Source organism: Columba livia, chromosome 25 (assembly GCF_036013475.1).
Source record: "Columba livia isolate bColLiv1 breed racing homer chromosome 25, bColLiv1.pat.W.v2, whole genome shotgun sequence".
NCBI classification, from domain to species: Eukaryota; Metazoa; Chordata; class Aves; order Columbiformes; family Columbidae; genus Columba; species Columba livia.
Window position 1 is genome coordinate 5,929,426 of NC_088626.1, and position 15,147 is coordinate 5,944,572.

Here is a 15,147-nt window from a genome sequence, read left to right on the forward strand (position 1 = left end):
GGGAGAAGAGACCAATCCCCACCTGGCTAGAACTGCTCTTCAGGTAGTTCTAGAGAGTGCTGAGCTCACCTCTAAGCCTCCTCTTCTCCATCCTAAACAAGCCCAGCTCCCTCAGCCTCTCCCCATAGGTCTTATGTTCAAGTCCCTTCCCCAGTCTTGTTGCTCTTCTCTGGACCCGCTCCAGCACTTCAGTCTCTTTCCTGAACTGAGGAGCCCAGAACTGAACGCAATACTCCAGGTATGGCCTCCCCAATGCAGAGTACAGGGGAAGGGTCACTGCCCTTGTCCTGCTGACCACGCTAGTTTGGATCCAGGACAGGATCCCATTGGCCTTCTTGGCCACCTGGGCACACTGTTGGCTCGTGTTGAGCTTCCTGTCAATTAGTACCCCCAGGTCCCTTTCTGTCTGACTGCTCTCCAGCCACTCTGCGCCCAGCCTGGAGCGCTGCAGGGGGTTGTTGTGGCCAAAGTGCAGGACCTGGCACTTGGCCTTGTTGAACTTCATCCCATTGGAATCAGCCCATTTTTCCAGTCTCTCCAGATCCCTCTGCAGAGCCCTCCTGCCTTCCAGCAGGTCGACACTCCCTCCCAACTTGGTGTCATCAGCAAATTTGCTGATGATGGTCTCAATCCCCTCATCTAAATCATCAAACAAGATGTTAAACAGGACAGGACCCAACACTGACCCCTGGGAACACCACCAGTGACTGGCCGCCAGCTGGATGCAGCCCCATTCACCAGCACTCTCTGGGCCCGGCCCTCCAGCCAGTTCTTAACCCAGCAGAGAGTGCACTTAACCCAGCAGAGAGTGCACTTACCAGGCATAATACTATGGCAGACAAGTGTGCAGGTCTCTAGTCAGTGGGCTGAACTGATTGCAGCATTCCTTGCTATCCTTGAAGGGAGGGCACATTATTTATATACTGATAGTTGGGTAGTGTATAAAAGTCTCACAATCTGGTTGCCCCTCTGGGCCCAGGACGATTGGCATGTACAGAGATATCCTATATAGGGGGCAGATATATGGCAACAAATTGGGCAGCATGCACAGACATCTCCTTGGAGACATGCTTCAGCTCATCAAAAAGATGACTCACTTGAGTCACAGAACAAGAGAGAGGTAGATGAGATGAGCTCTGCCGACATACATGCTCAGGCTTTAAATGCGCATTTTGCTTGTGGTCATCGCTCAGCTTCTACTGCACGTGCATGGGACGTTGCTCATAACCAAACCCCTGTGCCACTACATGCTTATACGTCATGTGCACATAACTGCGCTACTTGTACCCGGTTACACCTGAGAGCACCATGTAGGCCGTGGGGACAGATGAAGCGTGGTCAGTGGGCTTTGAACACCTGGCAAGTTGATTATGTGGGCCCCTTACCCCCATCTAGGGGGTGGCAATACGTATTCACTGCTGCGGATACAGTGTCAGGGCCATTATTTGCCAAACCCACTAAACATGCTAATCAGCATAATACGATTGAGGCGCTAGAACAACTCAACCATCACTATGGACCTCCCCATCAAATACAGAGTGACCAAGGGACATGCTTTAGTGGATGTAATTCACAAGACTGGGCTCAAGGGTTAGGGATAGACTGGTTGTTCCACATTGCATATCATCCCCAGGCCAATGGTTTAATTGAAAGGATGAACGGGATGTTGAAGGAACAACTGAAGAAACTAACCAGTACTAAAACTTTGCAACATTGGAGCCCACATCTGACTAAAGCAGTTTTTTTGCTGAACAGTCGGAATATCCATAATCAAACACCCTGTGATCGCATCGCAACACCCCCAGTGCAAAACATGGTGCAGACTGAAATCCTTCCAGATGGCATTTCTTCCAAAATACTAACTACAGGGGAAACGGAATTATTCACCCCGATGGATTGCGAAGTGGGACTGTGACCTATTAATCTGGATGTGAAAGTCCACATAATAATTCCTGAGAATGGTGTATGGTTGTGTCCTCTGACTTCTCCTCTTATGTTGCATCCTTTGCTAATATCGGACTCTCGAGTTCTTGTATTTCAGGTATCTTCAATGACTACTTGTGCTTTGTCTAGAGGAGACAGCATTGGAACGGTGTTACTTGTGTGGCAGACCCAACGTCATGTTGAAGTTCAATCTGAGAAAGCACAGGCCATGGCTTTCCAGTCTGTGTGGGTAATTACCCCACACCAGGTTGTCAAGCCTGGAGTAATACTAGCTGAAGGAGCTGGAGCAACAGTGTATGTATTACTGGAAGGAGAAGATGCCCCTGTTTTCCTCACTTATCAGAGATTCTCGTCATGGCTTGTAACCCTATGTTACAAGTATAATATGCAGGACACACCTCCACAAGACTAACAGCTGCAGATCTCTTACTGTCATTTAGTAACGCAATAGCTCTGCTACAGATATGTATTATGCCAAGGGGTTTTGTTTGGGTTGTTTTTTTCACACTAATGTTTCTCATTGTTCTTTAGCCTTGGGTAGGTAGTGGCTGAAGATGCTGCCCTGATTTTTTAAGGCAAGTGCTGCTTCAAGACAGCTAATGAACTAGTCAGAATGGAAGATAACACCTAAATACTTGTGGGACTGACACATCAAATGAAGCAATCCACTGACAGTGCCTGGCCGAAAGACTCATCTCATTCCTTGAGAAGATAGACGGGATGCCAGATGCAACCTATCATTGCACACATATATTTGTTCCTTTTCTCTCTTTATATATGTATATGTGTTTGTTGGGTATCTCTGTAAATTGTTCTGTTCTGAACTTTACACGCCCAAGTGAACACCTCTGGTCATTCTGGCCCCAGCAGAGATGGTCCCTTGGGCGAGGGGGTGGAATGCATGGGAATTGCAGAAGATTGGGCGAGGAGGAGAAAGGTAAACACGCTCAAGTGACCCGCAGCTGGGGTATAAAGAAAGCACATACATCACATTAATTGTTCTACTGACCTTGTGTGCTTGACAAGTAGAACCTCTGTGTGAGATAACACAGGCCTGAGGGAAACCCTACGGTACCTTATCATGTCTGAGATTCCTGCTTTGTTTTGAGAAAGAGCAGAGCACAGCAAGAGGCTGCATCTGCTCTAAGCCTTTAAACACAGACGAGCGCAGCCGGCCTAACGACCTTCCAGCAGGGCTAAACTTATCAGCGCCTGCATCCCCGCTGGTGTCACCTCTGCCTGGGAGCTTAGGTGTGGCTTTGGAGATCCCCCAGTAGAGAGGTAACTAAAATAAAACTTGCTCTTTGCAATTGCATTCGTGGCCTCCGGCTCTTCTTGTGACGTGCCTGTGCTTGTCCACACAAGTGGCTTCTCTCTGAGCCAATGGGACGAGCAGATTTGTACACAAAATAGGCACAACTGTAAGAGCCCGTGAGTTATCTCCCGTCAGCCGGAGATCGTAGTTGCAGTTTTTCAGGTTTGACACTGGGATGGAGACGGCAAGTCCAAAGTCAGTGTAGTTTGGGACTTCTCTGACATAATCCAGAGACATGGGGATGGACCAGAGGAGCTTGATGGAGTTCCTGTTTCTATAAACCTGCTGTTGAGGATCCAGGGAAAAAGTTGGGGCCACGGGAGCAGCTGGAAAAAAAATGAAAAAAACCAAAAACTACACAACAAACCAACATAATGCAACACAGAATACAAAAAACTGGCTGCGCATTGACACCAGGACCTGTGCACAAAGCCAGTGTCATGACTCAGCCTAGAAAATCAGCTTACTCTTTTTCTGATTACTATTGAGGCAAATAGGGAGCCTTGAATGACAAAACAGGGTGTGGGGGTCATTTGCGTCTCTGTCTAAGGGCAGAGAAAAAACAGCCCCTGGATCTCAGAGCTCAGCGTAGCTTCCACGGTTTCTTTCCATTCACTGAAGTGCAGAAAATAAGTATTTTCACATGCCCAAAGTAAGAAGGCAAGTAATATACCCCAAACCCTGCTGGAAGTTTTCCTGGAGCTGACACAGCCGTCAGGCCAACAAATTCCTGCTTTCGCAGAGCAATCCAGGAGCACAAAAGCTTGTGAGAGGCCAGAGCAGCTCCATGTGTCCACTGGTGACCCAAGGACAAGGCCATCAGCCAAGATGACGCTCTCCAGGGAGGCACGTGGTATCAGCTCCAATTGCAGCTGAGTCGTAAGACGAGACCAGCCTACCCTGAACCTCAACGGTGAGAGGAAAGCTCCGCTTGGAAGGGATTTCCTGTCCAGAGTCCTCCATGAAGTACATGTATGAGCACTCGCCAGCAGACACTTTTGTAGCTGTGAGCTGCAGCCGGGCAGTCAGGAGGGGGTACAGTGATCGCAGGTCGATTTGCTCCCCAGTTTGATTGAAGAACCAAAATCTGCCAATTTTCCTCATCGTCTTGGCCATGCACAGAAAAGTGAGATGTTCCCCTTCATAACAGAAATGGTAACTGGGGTCTGTGGAGAGCGCAGGGGGTAAAAGGGGTCTGGTGAAGAAAAAAAAAAGGATTTGGAGGTTGGGAGGAAACTTTGCATAAGGAGAAGTGAGACACCCGTTTTCCCCGTGTTTTAGAAACCCCAGCCAACTAGAGAGCATCTAGGGAGGGGTCGAGCTGCACTTACCCACAGAGGACACAGCCAACGGCAGCAGCTGGAGGAAAGCCAGGAGAGATCGGCGTTGAGACAACGAGTGCAAGGAGGCTGCAAAAGGGAGAGAAAAGAAATCACTGATGCGGCCACTGCCCAATGGAGTCCTGTCCCTCGTGACCACCGTTCCAGGGGGCAGCCCCCCCACAACGTCACAGATTAACACAGGTCGTGGTTCCTCTTTGTGCCACCGCGGCACGGAAAGCCAAGATGGATCATGAAGAAAAATTAAAAACAATTTCACAAGACAGTGAGGCCACACCGGGAAAAAAAAAATCTAGAAACCTGAACTTATCTTTCAGTTACATGTGACACGTGTTGCATGAGATCATTTCTTCTGTCAGAAATGATTTGCTGATCGCCAAGCGATTGATTGATATCGGCAGTGGGAAACGGTATGTTGAAACTTAAAGAAATGAGGCTGTAGGAGAAAGGAAACTTTGGGGTTTCTGGCCAGCTTGAGGTGGGCTGTTGCTGGGATTGGAGATGTGAGGGGCTGGGGAGCTGTGGTGGGGCAGCCTTGGCTGGCAGACCAACTCCATGCACCCCTCAGCAGGATGGGAATGAAGAATATGATGAGCAAAAGTAAGAAAACTCATGGGCTAAGATAAAAAAAAAGTGAGATAAGTAATTGAAAGAGGAAGAGAGAAAAAAACGGAACACGTGATGCAAAGACTCATGGGCTCCCACAAGCACAGGGAGATCCAGCAGACCCTGAGCGATGGCTGCCCTCCAACCCCCCTTCCCTGCCTTTTTACTGATAAGCACCATGTTAGTGGCATGGAATATCTCCTGGGACAGACGGGGGTCCAGTACCAGTACAGTTTGAGGGTGGACCCACTGGAAAGCAGCTCTGCGGAGAAGGACTTGGGAGTTCTGGTTGACATCAGGTTGGCCACAAGTCACCAATGTGTCCTTGTGGCCAAGAGGCCAAGAGTACCTGGGGGATATTAAGAAGAGTGTGAGCAGCAGGTCGAGAGAGGTGAATCTTCCCGCTCTGCTCCGCCCTGGTGAAGCCGCATCTGGAGTTCTGGGTCCAGTTCTGGACTCCCCAGTTTAAGAAGGACAAGGAATTACTGGAGGGAGTCCAGTGGAGGGACACAAAGATGCTGAGGGGTCTGGAGCATCTTTCTAATCAGGAGAGACTGAGAGAGCTGGGGCTGTTCAGCTGGAGAAGAGAAGCTGAAAGGGATGTGATCAATAGGATCAGTATCTCAGGGTGGGTGTCAGAGGATGGACCAGACTCTGTTCAGTGGTGCCCAACGCCAGGGTGAGGGGCAACAGGCACAGACTGAAACACAGGAGGATCCATCTGAACATGAGGAGAAACTTCTTTGTTGGGAGGTGCCAGAGCCTGGCCCAGGCTGCCCAGAGTGGGTGTGGAGTCTCCTTCTCTGAGACATCCAAACCCATCTGGACCCACCTGTGTGATCTGCTCTGGTGACCGTGTGTTAGCAGAGCGGTTGGACTGGATGACCTCCAGAGGTCCCTTCATCCCAAACCAGAATGGGGTTCTGTGAGAAGAGAAGCCTCCAGGGAGACCTTATTGTGTCACATGTTGGGCACGTCTCCAGGAGCACCATGGCAACGAGTTTTCAGCCCAATTGGTCCTGTCCTCAGAATTTAGATTTGCAGTTGACAGGACAGAACTAATTCCATCAGCTCAGCCAAGAAATAGATGAATTTTACAAATATACAGAATTCTATATGAATATATAGAATATGTGAATATGAATATTAATTACATGAATTATGTAGTTATGTAATTATGCAATTATTATAAATTAATGAATATTAATTACATTAATTAAATGAATATTAATTACATATGGAGGAGAGGAGGAGACGGAAAGGGAGATGGAGAGAGGATGATGAAGACAGGAGGGAAGAGGGGATCAAAAAACAGAAAGGAGAGAGGAAGAAAGAAGAGATGACAGCAGCAAAAGAGAGACTTGAGAGGGGTATAAGGCAGAAGAAGGGGAAATTATGAAAGAAAGGAAAAGAAGAGGGGAAGAAATGAGAAAAAAGATAGCTGTATGGGAGGAGCAGCAAGGGGAGGATGAGACACTCACCCAGAAGCATCACGAGGCTGTGACCATCACGGCACATGACCCAGGGGCTTCTCAGGGCTCCGTGGCGGCCTCTCCAGGAGAGCAGCGAGCTGCCTGCTGGCCTTGTCCTGCCCGGTGTTTCTGAACCACCTTCTCCAGCCATCTGACACGAGCTGGGCAATCAGTGGGGCAGGAAGGGCTGATAATGAAGGAGAAGCCGCTGACCACAGCTGGGAGGAAGCTCGGGGGAAGCTGCACACTGGATGTGGCATCTTGGGGCTGTCATGTTTTCGGGATCTTTTCCTTTCCACATGCCCTAGATCACCTCTTTGCCCCAGGAACCATTGTCCATCTTGCGCTGGGGGACATCGGTGGCTGTTCTCTCTTCTCCCTCAGGCACCTTCCTCACAACGAGTGATGAAGAGGATCAGCAGTAGCGCGGTCCTTGATTCTTGTCCCCATTTCCCACGGGATCCAACCTTCCCTTTCCGTTTTCCCTCGGCTCCCATCAGGTCCGTGACCAATCCAGAGGTGTCGATAGTCTGGTGACCTGCAGCAAAACGGCCGGGAAGGGACGTCAGCTAATGAGTCGCATGAAGATGGTTTCCACGGCTTCCTCTTGCACCAGAACTGGGACGGCATCAGTGTTTGGAGTTACTTTTGCTTTCTCGGAGAGAATACAGATAACGAGATGTCGACATTAACACCTCGTGAATACATCGAGCTTTCTGTATCGCTTTATTCAGTATGACTGTAGATAAGGGCAGCAGCGAACAGTCACTGAAGCTTAAAGAACGTTTTTAAAACAAGTACCAAGGCCTCATATTTGTTCGGAAGCTTTTATTTTCAGGGAATAATACTGTTTAAGGGTCACTTTGGAAAGATTTAGAAGTTGCAGAGGACTCAAGGGCCCATCTCAAGATGCACCAACATCCAGTTAAAACATTTGTTTTGGAACGAAAAAAAGAAATTGTTTCTTTCTCCCTTCTTCCCTCAAACAGAGCAGAGGCCACAAGTGAGGCCCCTGTTGAGCAAAGACATGATCCACGTAATCCTGAGACTTTTGAGCAGGGCCTGTTGCGACGTGACAAGGTGTCGAGGGTTAAGATTGCGGGGTGACAATAAAACCCTGGCAGATATATTGCTAACCCCCTCTCCCCCCCCACTTCCCCCTTTGTGCCCCTCCCTCTCCCCCCTTCCCACTCAGGACAGGCGATCGGGAGGGAAAGAAGGACAGAGAGAAGAGAGCTGGAAAAATTAACAATGTTTTACTAATGCTACTAATAAGAATAGAGAAAATAATACAAAATATACAAAACCAATCTTGAAAGTCTCAGCAACTGCAGAGCAGGCACCCAAAGTCCTGGATTGGACTCTGCAGCCAACCGGAGCTGGATTCAGTCTGTCATTGGCCTCAGTTCACAAGCCAACACCCAAAGTCCTGGACTGGACTCTGCAGCCAATCGGAGCTGGATTCAGTCTGTCATTGGCCTCAGTTCGCAGGGACGACTAGCAAGGTCCTCTCCTAATGTCGGCCATAAGCAGAAGGGAAAAGGGCAAAAGGGAAAGCAAACGAGATCCTCCTGATCTCCCACTTTTATATGAAGTATTCACGTGAATGGGATGTTATACACAGTTGGTCAGTTTCTTGGTCACTTGCTTCTCGTCACCCCTCTCGCGAGATGTCCATCCGTGCTTATCAATAAGTTTGCATTCCATTGCCAGGTTTACCAAAACATGTGTCTGGTTCTCCAGGAAAATGCAGTTAATATGAAGCTTTAGCTGACAGGCAAATTCACTGAAAGAGAAACTTGTTTTTAACAAAACCAGGACACAAGGGGTGATGGTTTTCAGCTACAGGAGGGGAGATTCAGGCGGGACATGAGGAAGAAACTTCAAACCATTTTTGGTTCGTTGCTTTAGGCCCTGCTGAACGGAACCTCTGAGAAGGAGCTGGGGCTGAGCTCGGCCTTGTAAAACAGAGGGAATGTTTCACTTCTCCTCTCACAAAGTTCCCTCCCAGCCTCCAAATTCTTTTTTCCCCCAGAGAAACCCCAGGATCTCAGGGACTCCCCCAGGGATCCCAGAAACCACTGAGACCCCCCCAGCCCCACAGGGACACTCACAAGAACCCCTGGGATGCCCCCCAAACCCAGGGTCCCCCCCAATAACCCCTTTCTTCCCTCCAGCCCCCCAGGGACCTCACAACCCACCCAGGACCCCCAAGGGGCAGCTGCATGTGTGTGCGGGGGCTCTGACACCCCAAAAGTGATGGGGCACATGGGGTGATGTGGACCCCCCCGTGGTGTTTTGGGGGGTTCCCAAGTTGCCGTCCCCCCCACTTTAGAGTTTTTGTACAAATTGCCTCTATATTTGTACCTGGGGGAAAAAGTGGCCCCTCCCCAGTGCTGCTTCCCCAAACCTGGGGGAGCCCGGGCGGGTCCTCTGGGTCCCCCCGCTGGCACGGGGGGGAAATGAAAGGATTTTGCACAGAAATATTAATTATTGGTGGGAACAAACTGAGTTGAGGCCTAAATCAAGAGATTTAGTCATGTGATCAGAGTGATATTGGCTATTCAACTGTTTAATCACAGAATTTTTAAATTACAGAATGCAGATTACAGGATTTTTAATTACAGAAAATATTTAACTGTTTAATTATGGATTTTTAATGTGGAGAGGGACCAATGCAGTGGTTTTTAAGCCCAAGGCTCTACAGATCACCGCTACCTCTGATGGACATCTAATCCCAAGAAATTTAATTGGAAATTAATTTAATTTGAAACGTTCTTCATCAAACTGTTTAGGTCACTTTTGAGATACAAAAAGTTTTTAAAGCAAAACATTAATCCCAGTAAATTTACCACAACATTCCCTTCCATGAAACAAAAATTCAATAAAAACTTCAATAAAACTTCAAAATTTTTTGGTTTTTATTTAACATTCAGACGTCATGTTTAATTTTACACGGTTAATTAATACACTGGAGACCTTGGTGCGGGGGGGTTGGGTGGAGTGTGTGTCAAGGGGACATTGGGGGGTACATTTGGGGCTGTTTTGGGGTAAAAAAGGGGGACTGGGGTTCAGGGGGATTTGGGGGAGTCGCGGGGGGCGGGGAGCGATCGGGATGTGCGGGGGTCCCTGGAGGAGTATTCGCTGGGGGCAGGCCGGTCAGCAGCGCCTCCCCCCGCCAAAGAGACCCAGGGCCCCCAAACCTGGTCCCTCCTGCCGGCTGCACCCCAACCCCCCTACAGCTCCCCTGCACCCCCAGACCCGCCCCGTGCCCCCCACAACCCTCCGGAACAACCAAACCCGCCCCCCCGCCGCTCACCCGGGACGGAACCGGCGGCGATCGCGGTCCCGGCGCGTTGCTGAGGAGGATTCTCAACCGCGGAACTGCGCGGGGGGGATCAACGGGACCCACCCCCCCTGCTGCCCGAGGGCAACACGGCGACCGCCCGGCACCGGCCGGCGGGGCCGCACCCCCGGGCCCCCGCCCCGCCCCGCGCAGCCGCTGCAGCCGCAGGAACCGCCCGTGGCAGCGGCGCTCCGGCAGCAGCGGCGGAACGAACCGCCATGGCCGGGCTGCTGCTCCCGGGGCCGGCTGCGTGGCCACTCCCCCGGCACCGCCATTGGCCGCACAGCCTGCGTGTCACCGTCCGTCAGGACCCGTCCCGAGCCGCGATTGGCCTGGAGGCGGCCTCTGATGCCCATTGGCTGTGCCCCTTAGGGCGGGAATCCCCCCCAACCCACACTCGCCGCGCACGCGCAGTGTATGCAGCCACGGCTCCGCGCCTGCGCAGTGCAGCCACCCCCCCTCCCAGCCCCAAGATGGCCGCGGCGGCGGCGGCCGCGCTTTCCCGCGGCGCCGTCGCCCTCTGCGGCCTCTCGCTGCTGCGGCTGCAGCGGGGGCGGCGGCTGCGAGAGGCCGCACGGCGCCTCCGGAGCTCCCGGCACCGCCGGGCGCAGGCGCGGAGCCGCCGCCTCTTCGTTTCGCTGTGGCTGAGGGAGCGCTTGGGCGCAGCCCGGGCCCCGGCGGCGGCCCCGGGGCGGGAGCGGCGGCTGTGGAGCAAGGCGCGGAGCTCGGCCTTCTGGGAGACGGTGCGGGCCAAGGCGTTCAGCCGCGGGGAGTGGCGGGAGAACTTCCGCCTGGGCCCGGCCACCTTCGACTTCCTGGCGGGGCGGCTGCGCGCGGCCATCGAGCGGCGCGACACGTGCATGCGGCGCGCGGTGCCGGCCGAGGTGCGCCTGGCGCTCACGCTCTGGCGCTTGGGCGCCTGCACCGAGTACCGGGCGGTGGAGCAGCAGTTCGGCGTCTCCCGCTCCACCGTCTGCAAGATCCTGCGGGACGTCTGCGAGGCCGTCGTGGCCAACCTGGCCCCGGCCTTCGCCGCCCCGCCGGCCGCCGCGGGCGGGTTTGCGCTGCCGCAGCTGGCAGGGGTGCTGGCGCGGCTGCGCGTCCCCATCCGCGCTCCCGCCGAGGACGCCGCCAGCTACAGCGCGGGGCGCGGCTGGCACGCCGTGGAGCTGCAGGCCGCCGTCGACGCCCGCGGCTGCTTCTGGGACGTCGAGGTGATGCCGCCGGGTGTCAGCCTCCGGCGCTCGGCGCTGTACCGGCGGGCACAGCGGGGTGGGCTCTGCCCCGCGCCCCCCGCGCAGCTGGGGGCAGTGACAGTCCCCGCGTACCTGCTGGGCCGCCCCGGCGACCCGCTGCTGCCCTGGCTGCTGCGGCCGTTCGGCGGGGCGGAGGCGCGGGGGCGGCGGGGGCGGCGGCGGTTCAACGCGGGGGCAGCGGCGGCGCGGGCGGCCGCCGCGGGGGCGGTGGGGCGGCTGCGGGGCCGCTGGCGGTGCCTGCAAAAGCGCAACGACACGGACCTGGGGTTCCTGCCCACGCTGCTGGTGGCCTGCGTGCTGCTGCACAACGTGTGCCAGGCCCGTGGGGAGCCCTGTCCCCGCCACTGGCTGAGCCCCGCGGCGGAGGATGGGGACGGCGAGCGGCAGGGGGACGTGGAGGGGCAGGATGAGGGGGAGGGGGAGGAAGATGAAGATGAAGAGGAGGGGGCGGCTGCACGGCGCATCCGGGAGGCACTGGCTGCTGCCCTGCAGGGCTGAGGGGGGACCCAGGCATCCGGACCAACATTGGAGGGACCCAGAAGTCCCGGACCCACATCTGGGGGGACTCAGGAGTCCACGACCCACAGATTGGAGGGACCCAGGTGTCCAGGAAGGGTGTTGGGTCATGGCAATAAAGTTGTTTTTGGAAAGGAACTCTGAAAACACCTGGTTTCACCTGAAAACTGGGGGGTGGGGTGATCACACCTGGACCCTGCACCCCTCACTTGGGGCCTGTGACCCCCACGTTGGTCCTGGCCCCACAGTGGAGCGTTCCCTCCCATCTTGCCCCAAAATTGGGGCTTCTTACTTTTCCTAAAGTCACTTTTATTTTTTTATTTCAATAAATCAACATTATAAAAGGAGACTGGGGGGAAGGGCAGCCCCAGATGCTGGGGTCACTGTCCCATTCCCCCTCATATGTTGTCACGCATCACCCCACAACTGCCAGAAACTGCCCCATGTTGCCCCAGGGGCACCAGAATTGCCTCCAAACAACACGGCAGCCCCTGGGGCACCAGAATCACCTCAGGGCTCAAAACGGCAGCCAGAGGGACACAAACACCTCACACCGCTGCAGCTTCTCTTCATTTCTGGAGCTGCTCCTGAAGCCGCGACAGCTCATCCTGCTGTGCAGGTGTCAACTGGACAAGAGCTCTGGCTTTCCTAAAACCAGCCCTATTTCTGAATTCGTCTTTCTTTCCTCCCTTACGTCCACACCTCTCGGATGCTTCCTCTTCCCTGCGGAGCTTCCTCGGGAGTTTCCTGTTTCTCGAGCTTCCCTCCTGACAGCTCTGCTTCTTCTCATGGCTGTTGCTGAGCACAGAAACCAGCAACTTTTAGATCTTTCCAGCCCATTCACACCATGACTCTGTCCAACAGTGAAATTTCAGTCTGGGCTCTTCTTGCTCCTTGTTGGATGATTCACTGACCTTGAACGGGCCTTTGGTTTGTTAAACTGCCAATATTGCTTCTAGTCCATCACCTTGAAGGTTCTGTTCAGTGCAAATAAATCCTTTTCTTCCCAGCAAAGAGCAGAACAGGCCCCGTTGTGCAGATGTTTGTGATGTCTTCGCCTTGGCCTTGAAGTAATTTATTTACTCCCCAGTTGACTCCGTTCTTCACAGCAAAGTGTGAACCAGACCTGATCACACAGGTGCTCAGTGCAGTCTGGAGCTGTTTTGGTGAATACCAGCAGAATTTTACAGCTTCAGATTTCAGCAAATTCAGCTCCCTAAGTACCATGAAGCAAAGAGGATATTAAAAATCACACAACCTTGTCATTCTGGGTGATTCGTTCTATCTAGGAGGCCTTTAGTTAAGCTAAGTGATTGATGTGAGACTTAAATTGGGCTCGTCCACTGATCTGTGAGCAGCACAACCATGGCTGTACGGGCAGCTTGCTCAGCAGAGAGCTCACAGCAGCTCCCCAGGCTGCTGTATTGATGGAACAAAGTGGCTGTTTTGTAGCGCAGTGGCAGACGATGGGAAAGGTCTGCACGAGGCTCCGTGCACCCACATCTTGTCACAGTTCGGTGTGTTATTTGCTTCCTCAGGGTTTCCCAGCGGCAGTTCTGGGCTCAGCTGCTGCTCTGGCCTTTCCCTCCTCTGGAGCCTGCACCAAACTGCTGCTGGTATGGCTGGGGGGTCGATGCCTCTGCCAGCTCCCCTACTCGAAGCCACAGGACAAGACCCAAATTTGCCTGTCTGCAGCTCAGAACCTGCGCTCATCCCATCTCCCTCCCTGCGGGCTGTTAGAAACCACGTTCCTCACCCCATGAACGTCCCCGTTCATCTGGCTCATCTGCTGCGGGTGCGGGCAGGCGGCAGCCGTGTCGCCCCAGCAGAGCCCGCAGGGTGTCCCCGCCCTGCTCAGCCGTGGGGAACCCCAGTCTGATGTCAGAGCCACCACTGCAATGTCAGAGTTGGCCAGCGTGGCCTTCCCGCCCGGGGAAGGAGCCCCAGCTGCCATTTGGCTGTTGCCCTGGGCAGGCAGCTCCTGCTGCGGGTGCTGTTGGGCTGCTCGAGCTGTTGGTGCCTGGACAGGCCAAGTGCTGCGCTGAGCGGGGAGCCCGCCCTTGCCAGCCATGGCCAGGAGAAGGGCACCCCAAAGATGCCAAGAGGCCTCCAGAGGCTCCTTGGAGATCAAGGCCAACCAAGAGCCGGCAGGGGAGGCAGCGGGGCCAAGCTGCTGCCAGACGAGTGGGTAGGAAGTTGGCTGCTCACACCCGGGTTGGGGTGGGAGCTGGGATGCAGTGACACATGGCCTGTGGGGTGGGGAGCAGCATGGGGAAGCTGACAGAGGCTTCTGGAGAGAGAAACGGAGCTGGGGAAGTGGCTGGAGCACAAGTGTGATGGGAGCAGCTGATGGACCTGGGGGGTTCATCTGGAGAACAGGAGCTGAGGGGAGACCTTCTGATCTCTGAACTGCCTGAAAGGAGCTTGGAGCCAGGGGGGTCGGACTCTGCTCCCCAGGAACAGGCACCAGGAGCAGAGGAAACGGCCTCAAGTTGCGCCAGGGGAGGTTGAGGTTGAATCTGGGGAACAATTTCTTCCCCAAAGGGCTGTCGGGCATTGGAACAGGCTGCCCAGGACAGTGCTGGAGTCACCAGCCCTGGAGGGGTTGAACAGACACACCGATGAGGTTCTCAGGACATGGGATAGTGACGGTGTTGGGATAGCGGATGGACTCGATCTTGAGGGCCTCTTCCAAGCAAAATGGTTCTGTGATTCTATGAAGAAGACTCTACGGCTTGCGAATCCCCCTGTCTGCAGGGAGGGCTCTGGGCTGGACGGCTGGCTCACTGTCCTGGCCAAAAGCCAGTGTGCAGCAGGGGCTTGTGGGGAGGCCAGGACACAAGCAGCCCAGCCGTGCTCCCGGCGCTGCTCTCCAAAGCGGCAATGAGGACAGGTGTGGGACAGGATTTGGCTGGCCTCAACAAAACTCCCAGCACTTATCAGCTGGTAAAAGGAGACGTGTTGGAACTTGTTGGTCACAGGCCATGGGAAGGATAAAGGCAAGAACCTTACATAGAAGGAATAGAGAGTGCTGACTCTATGTTTAGACGAGGATCACGAGTTAGTAAGGTTGTAGAACAATCGTTCTGTAAAAGAGGAACTACTGTTCCTGCACAAGGAACACTGCTTGAGTTAAGGTAGTAACTGTTTAAGAAAATGTCTTAGCATTAGCCAATCTGTGAATGTCTAGTGTACAGTGTAGACCAATCAGCCTGTAGCACAGTATCAGGAACACCAATCAGCTCGAAACACGTTGCTGAGGAAAAGTATAAATGTATGTGAAGTACACTAATAAAGCCGACATTTTGTTTGCATCAAACTGCATCCCATCCCTCAATCGCGGCAGACAGGC

At 53.7% G+C, this 15,147-nt stretch overlaps 1 protein-coding gene across 14 annotated transcripts; it reads right to left on the minus strand.

Moving 5' to 3' along the window:
- Positions 1-1,539: 1,539 nt before the first annotated feature.
- On the minus strand, positions 1,540-10,398 carry LOC135576379 (uncharacterized). Of its 14 annotated transcripts, none has more exons than XM_065041207.1 (7): positions 9,997-10,398; positions 7,980-8,635; positions 6,687-7,215; positions 5,383-5,554; positions 4,591-4,668; positions 4,159-4,454; positions 1,540-3,585 (listed from the first exon to the last, which is right to left on the minus strand). In XM_065041207.1, the coding sequence occupies exons 4-7, from the start codon at positions 5,499-5,501 to the stop codon at positions 3,230-3,232; spliced, it is 849 nt and encodes a 282-aa protein (XP_064897279.1). In that variant the 5' UTR covers positions 5,502-5,554; positions 6,687-7,215; positions 7,980-8,635; positions 9,997-10,398; the 3' UTR covers positions 1,540-3,229. The 14 variants fall into 14 exon arrangements, 6 of the variants coding, with proteins under 6 accessions (XP_064897279.1, XP_064897280.1, XP_064897281.1 ...); XM_065041208.1 differs by having other exon boundaries at positions 7,980-8,463; positions 9,997-10,396; XR_010468085.1 differs by lacking the exon at positions 7,980-8,635 and having other exon boundaries at positions 4,151-4,454; positions 5,431-5,554; positions 6,687-7,332; positions 9,997-10,364.
- Between the last annotated feature and the right edge of the window lie 4,749 nt (positions 10,399-15,147).

Excerpts from the sequence above, each read along its gene's own strand:
- LOC135576379 (XM_065041207.1), bottom strand. The coding sequence starts at position 5,501 with ATGTCAACCAGAACTCCCAAGTCCTTCTCCGCAGAGCTGCTTTCCAGT. Across the intron at positions 4,669-5,382 it reads TATTCCATGCCACTAACATG|CCTCCTTGCACTCGTTGTCT; the intron begins GTGCTTATCAGT and ends TCCCTTTTGCAG. Across the intron at positions 3,586-4,158 it reads TCTCACCGTTGAGGTTCAGG|CTGCTCCCGTGGCCCCAACT; the intron begins GTAGGCTGGTCT and ends TTTTTTTTCCAG.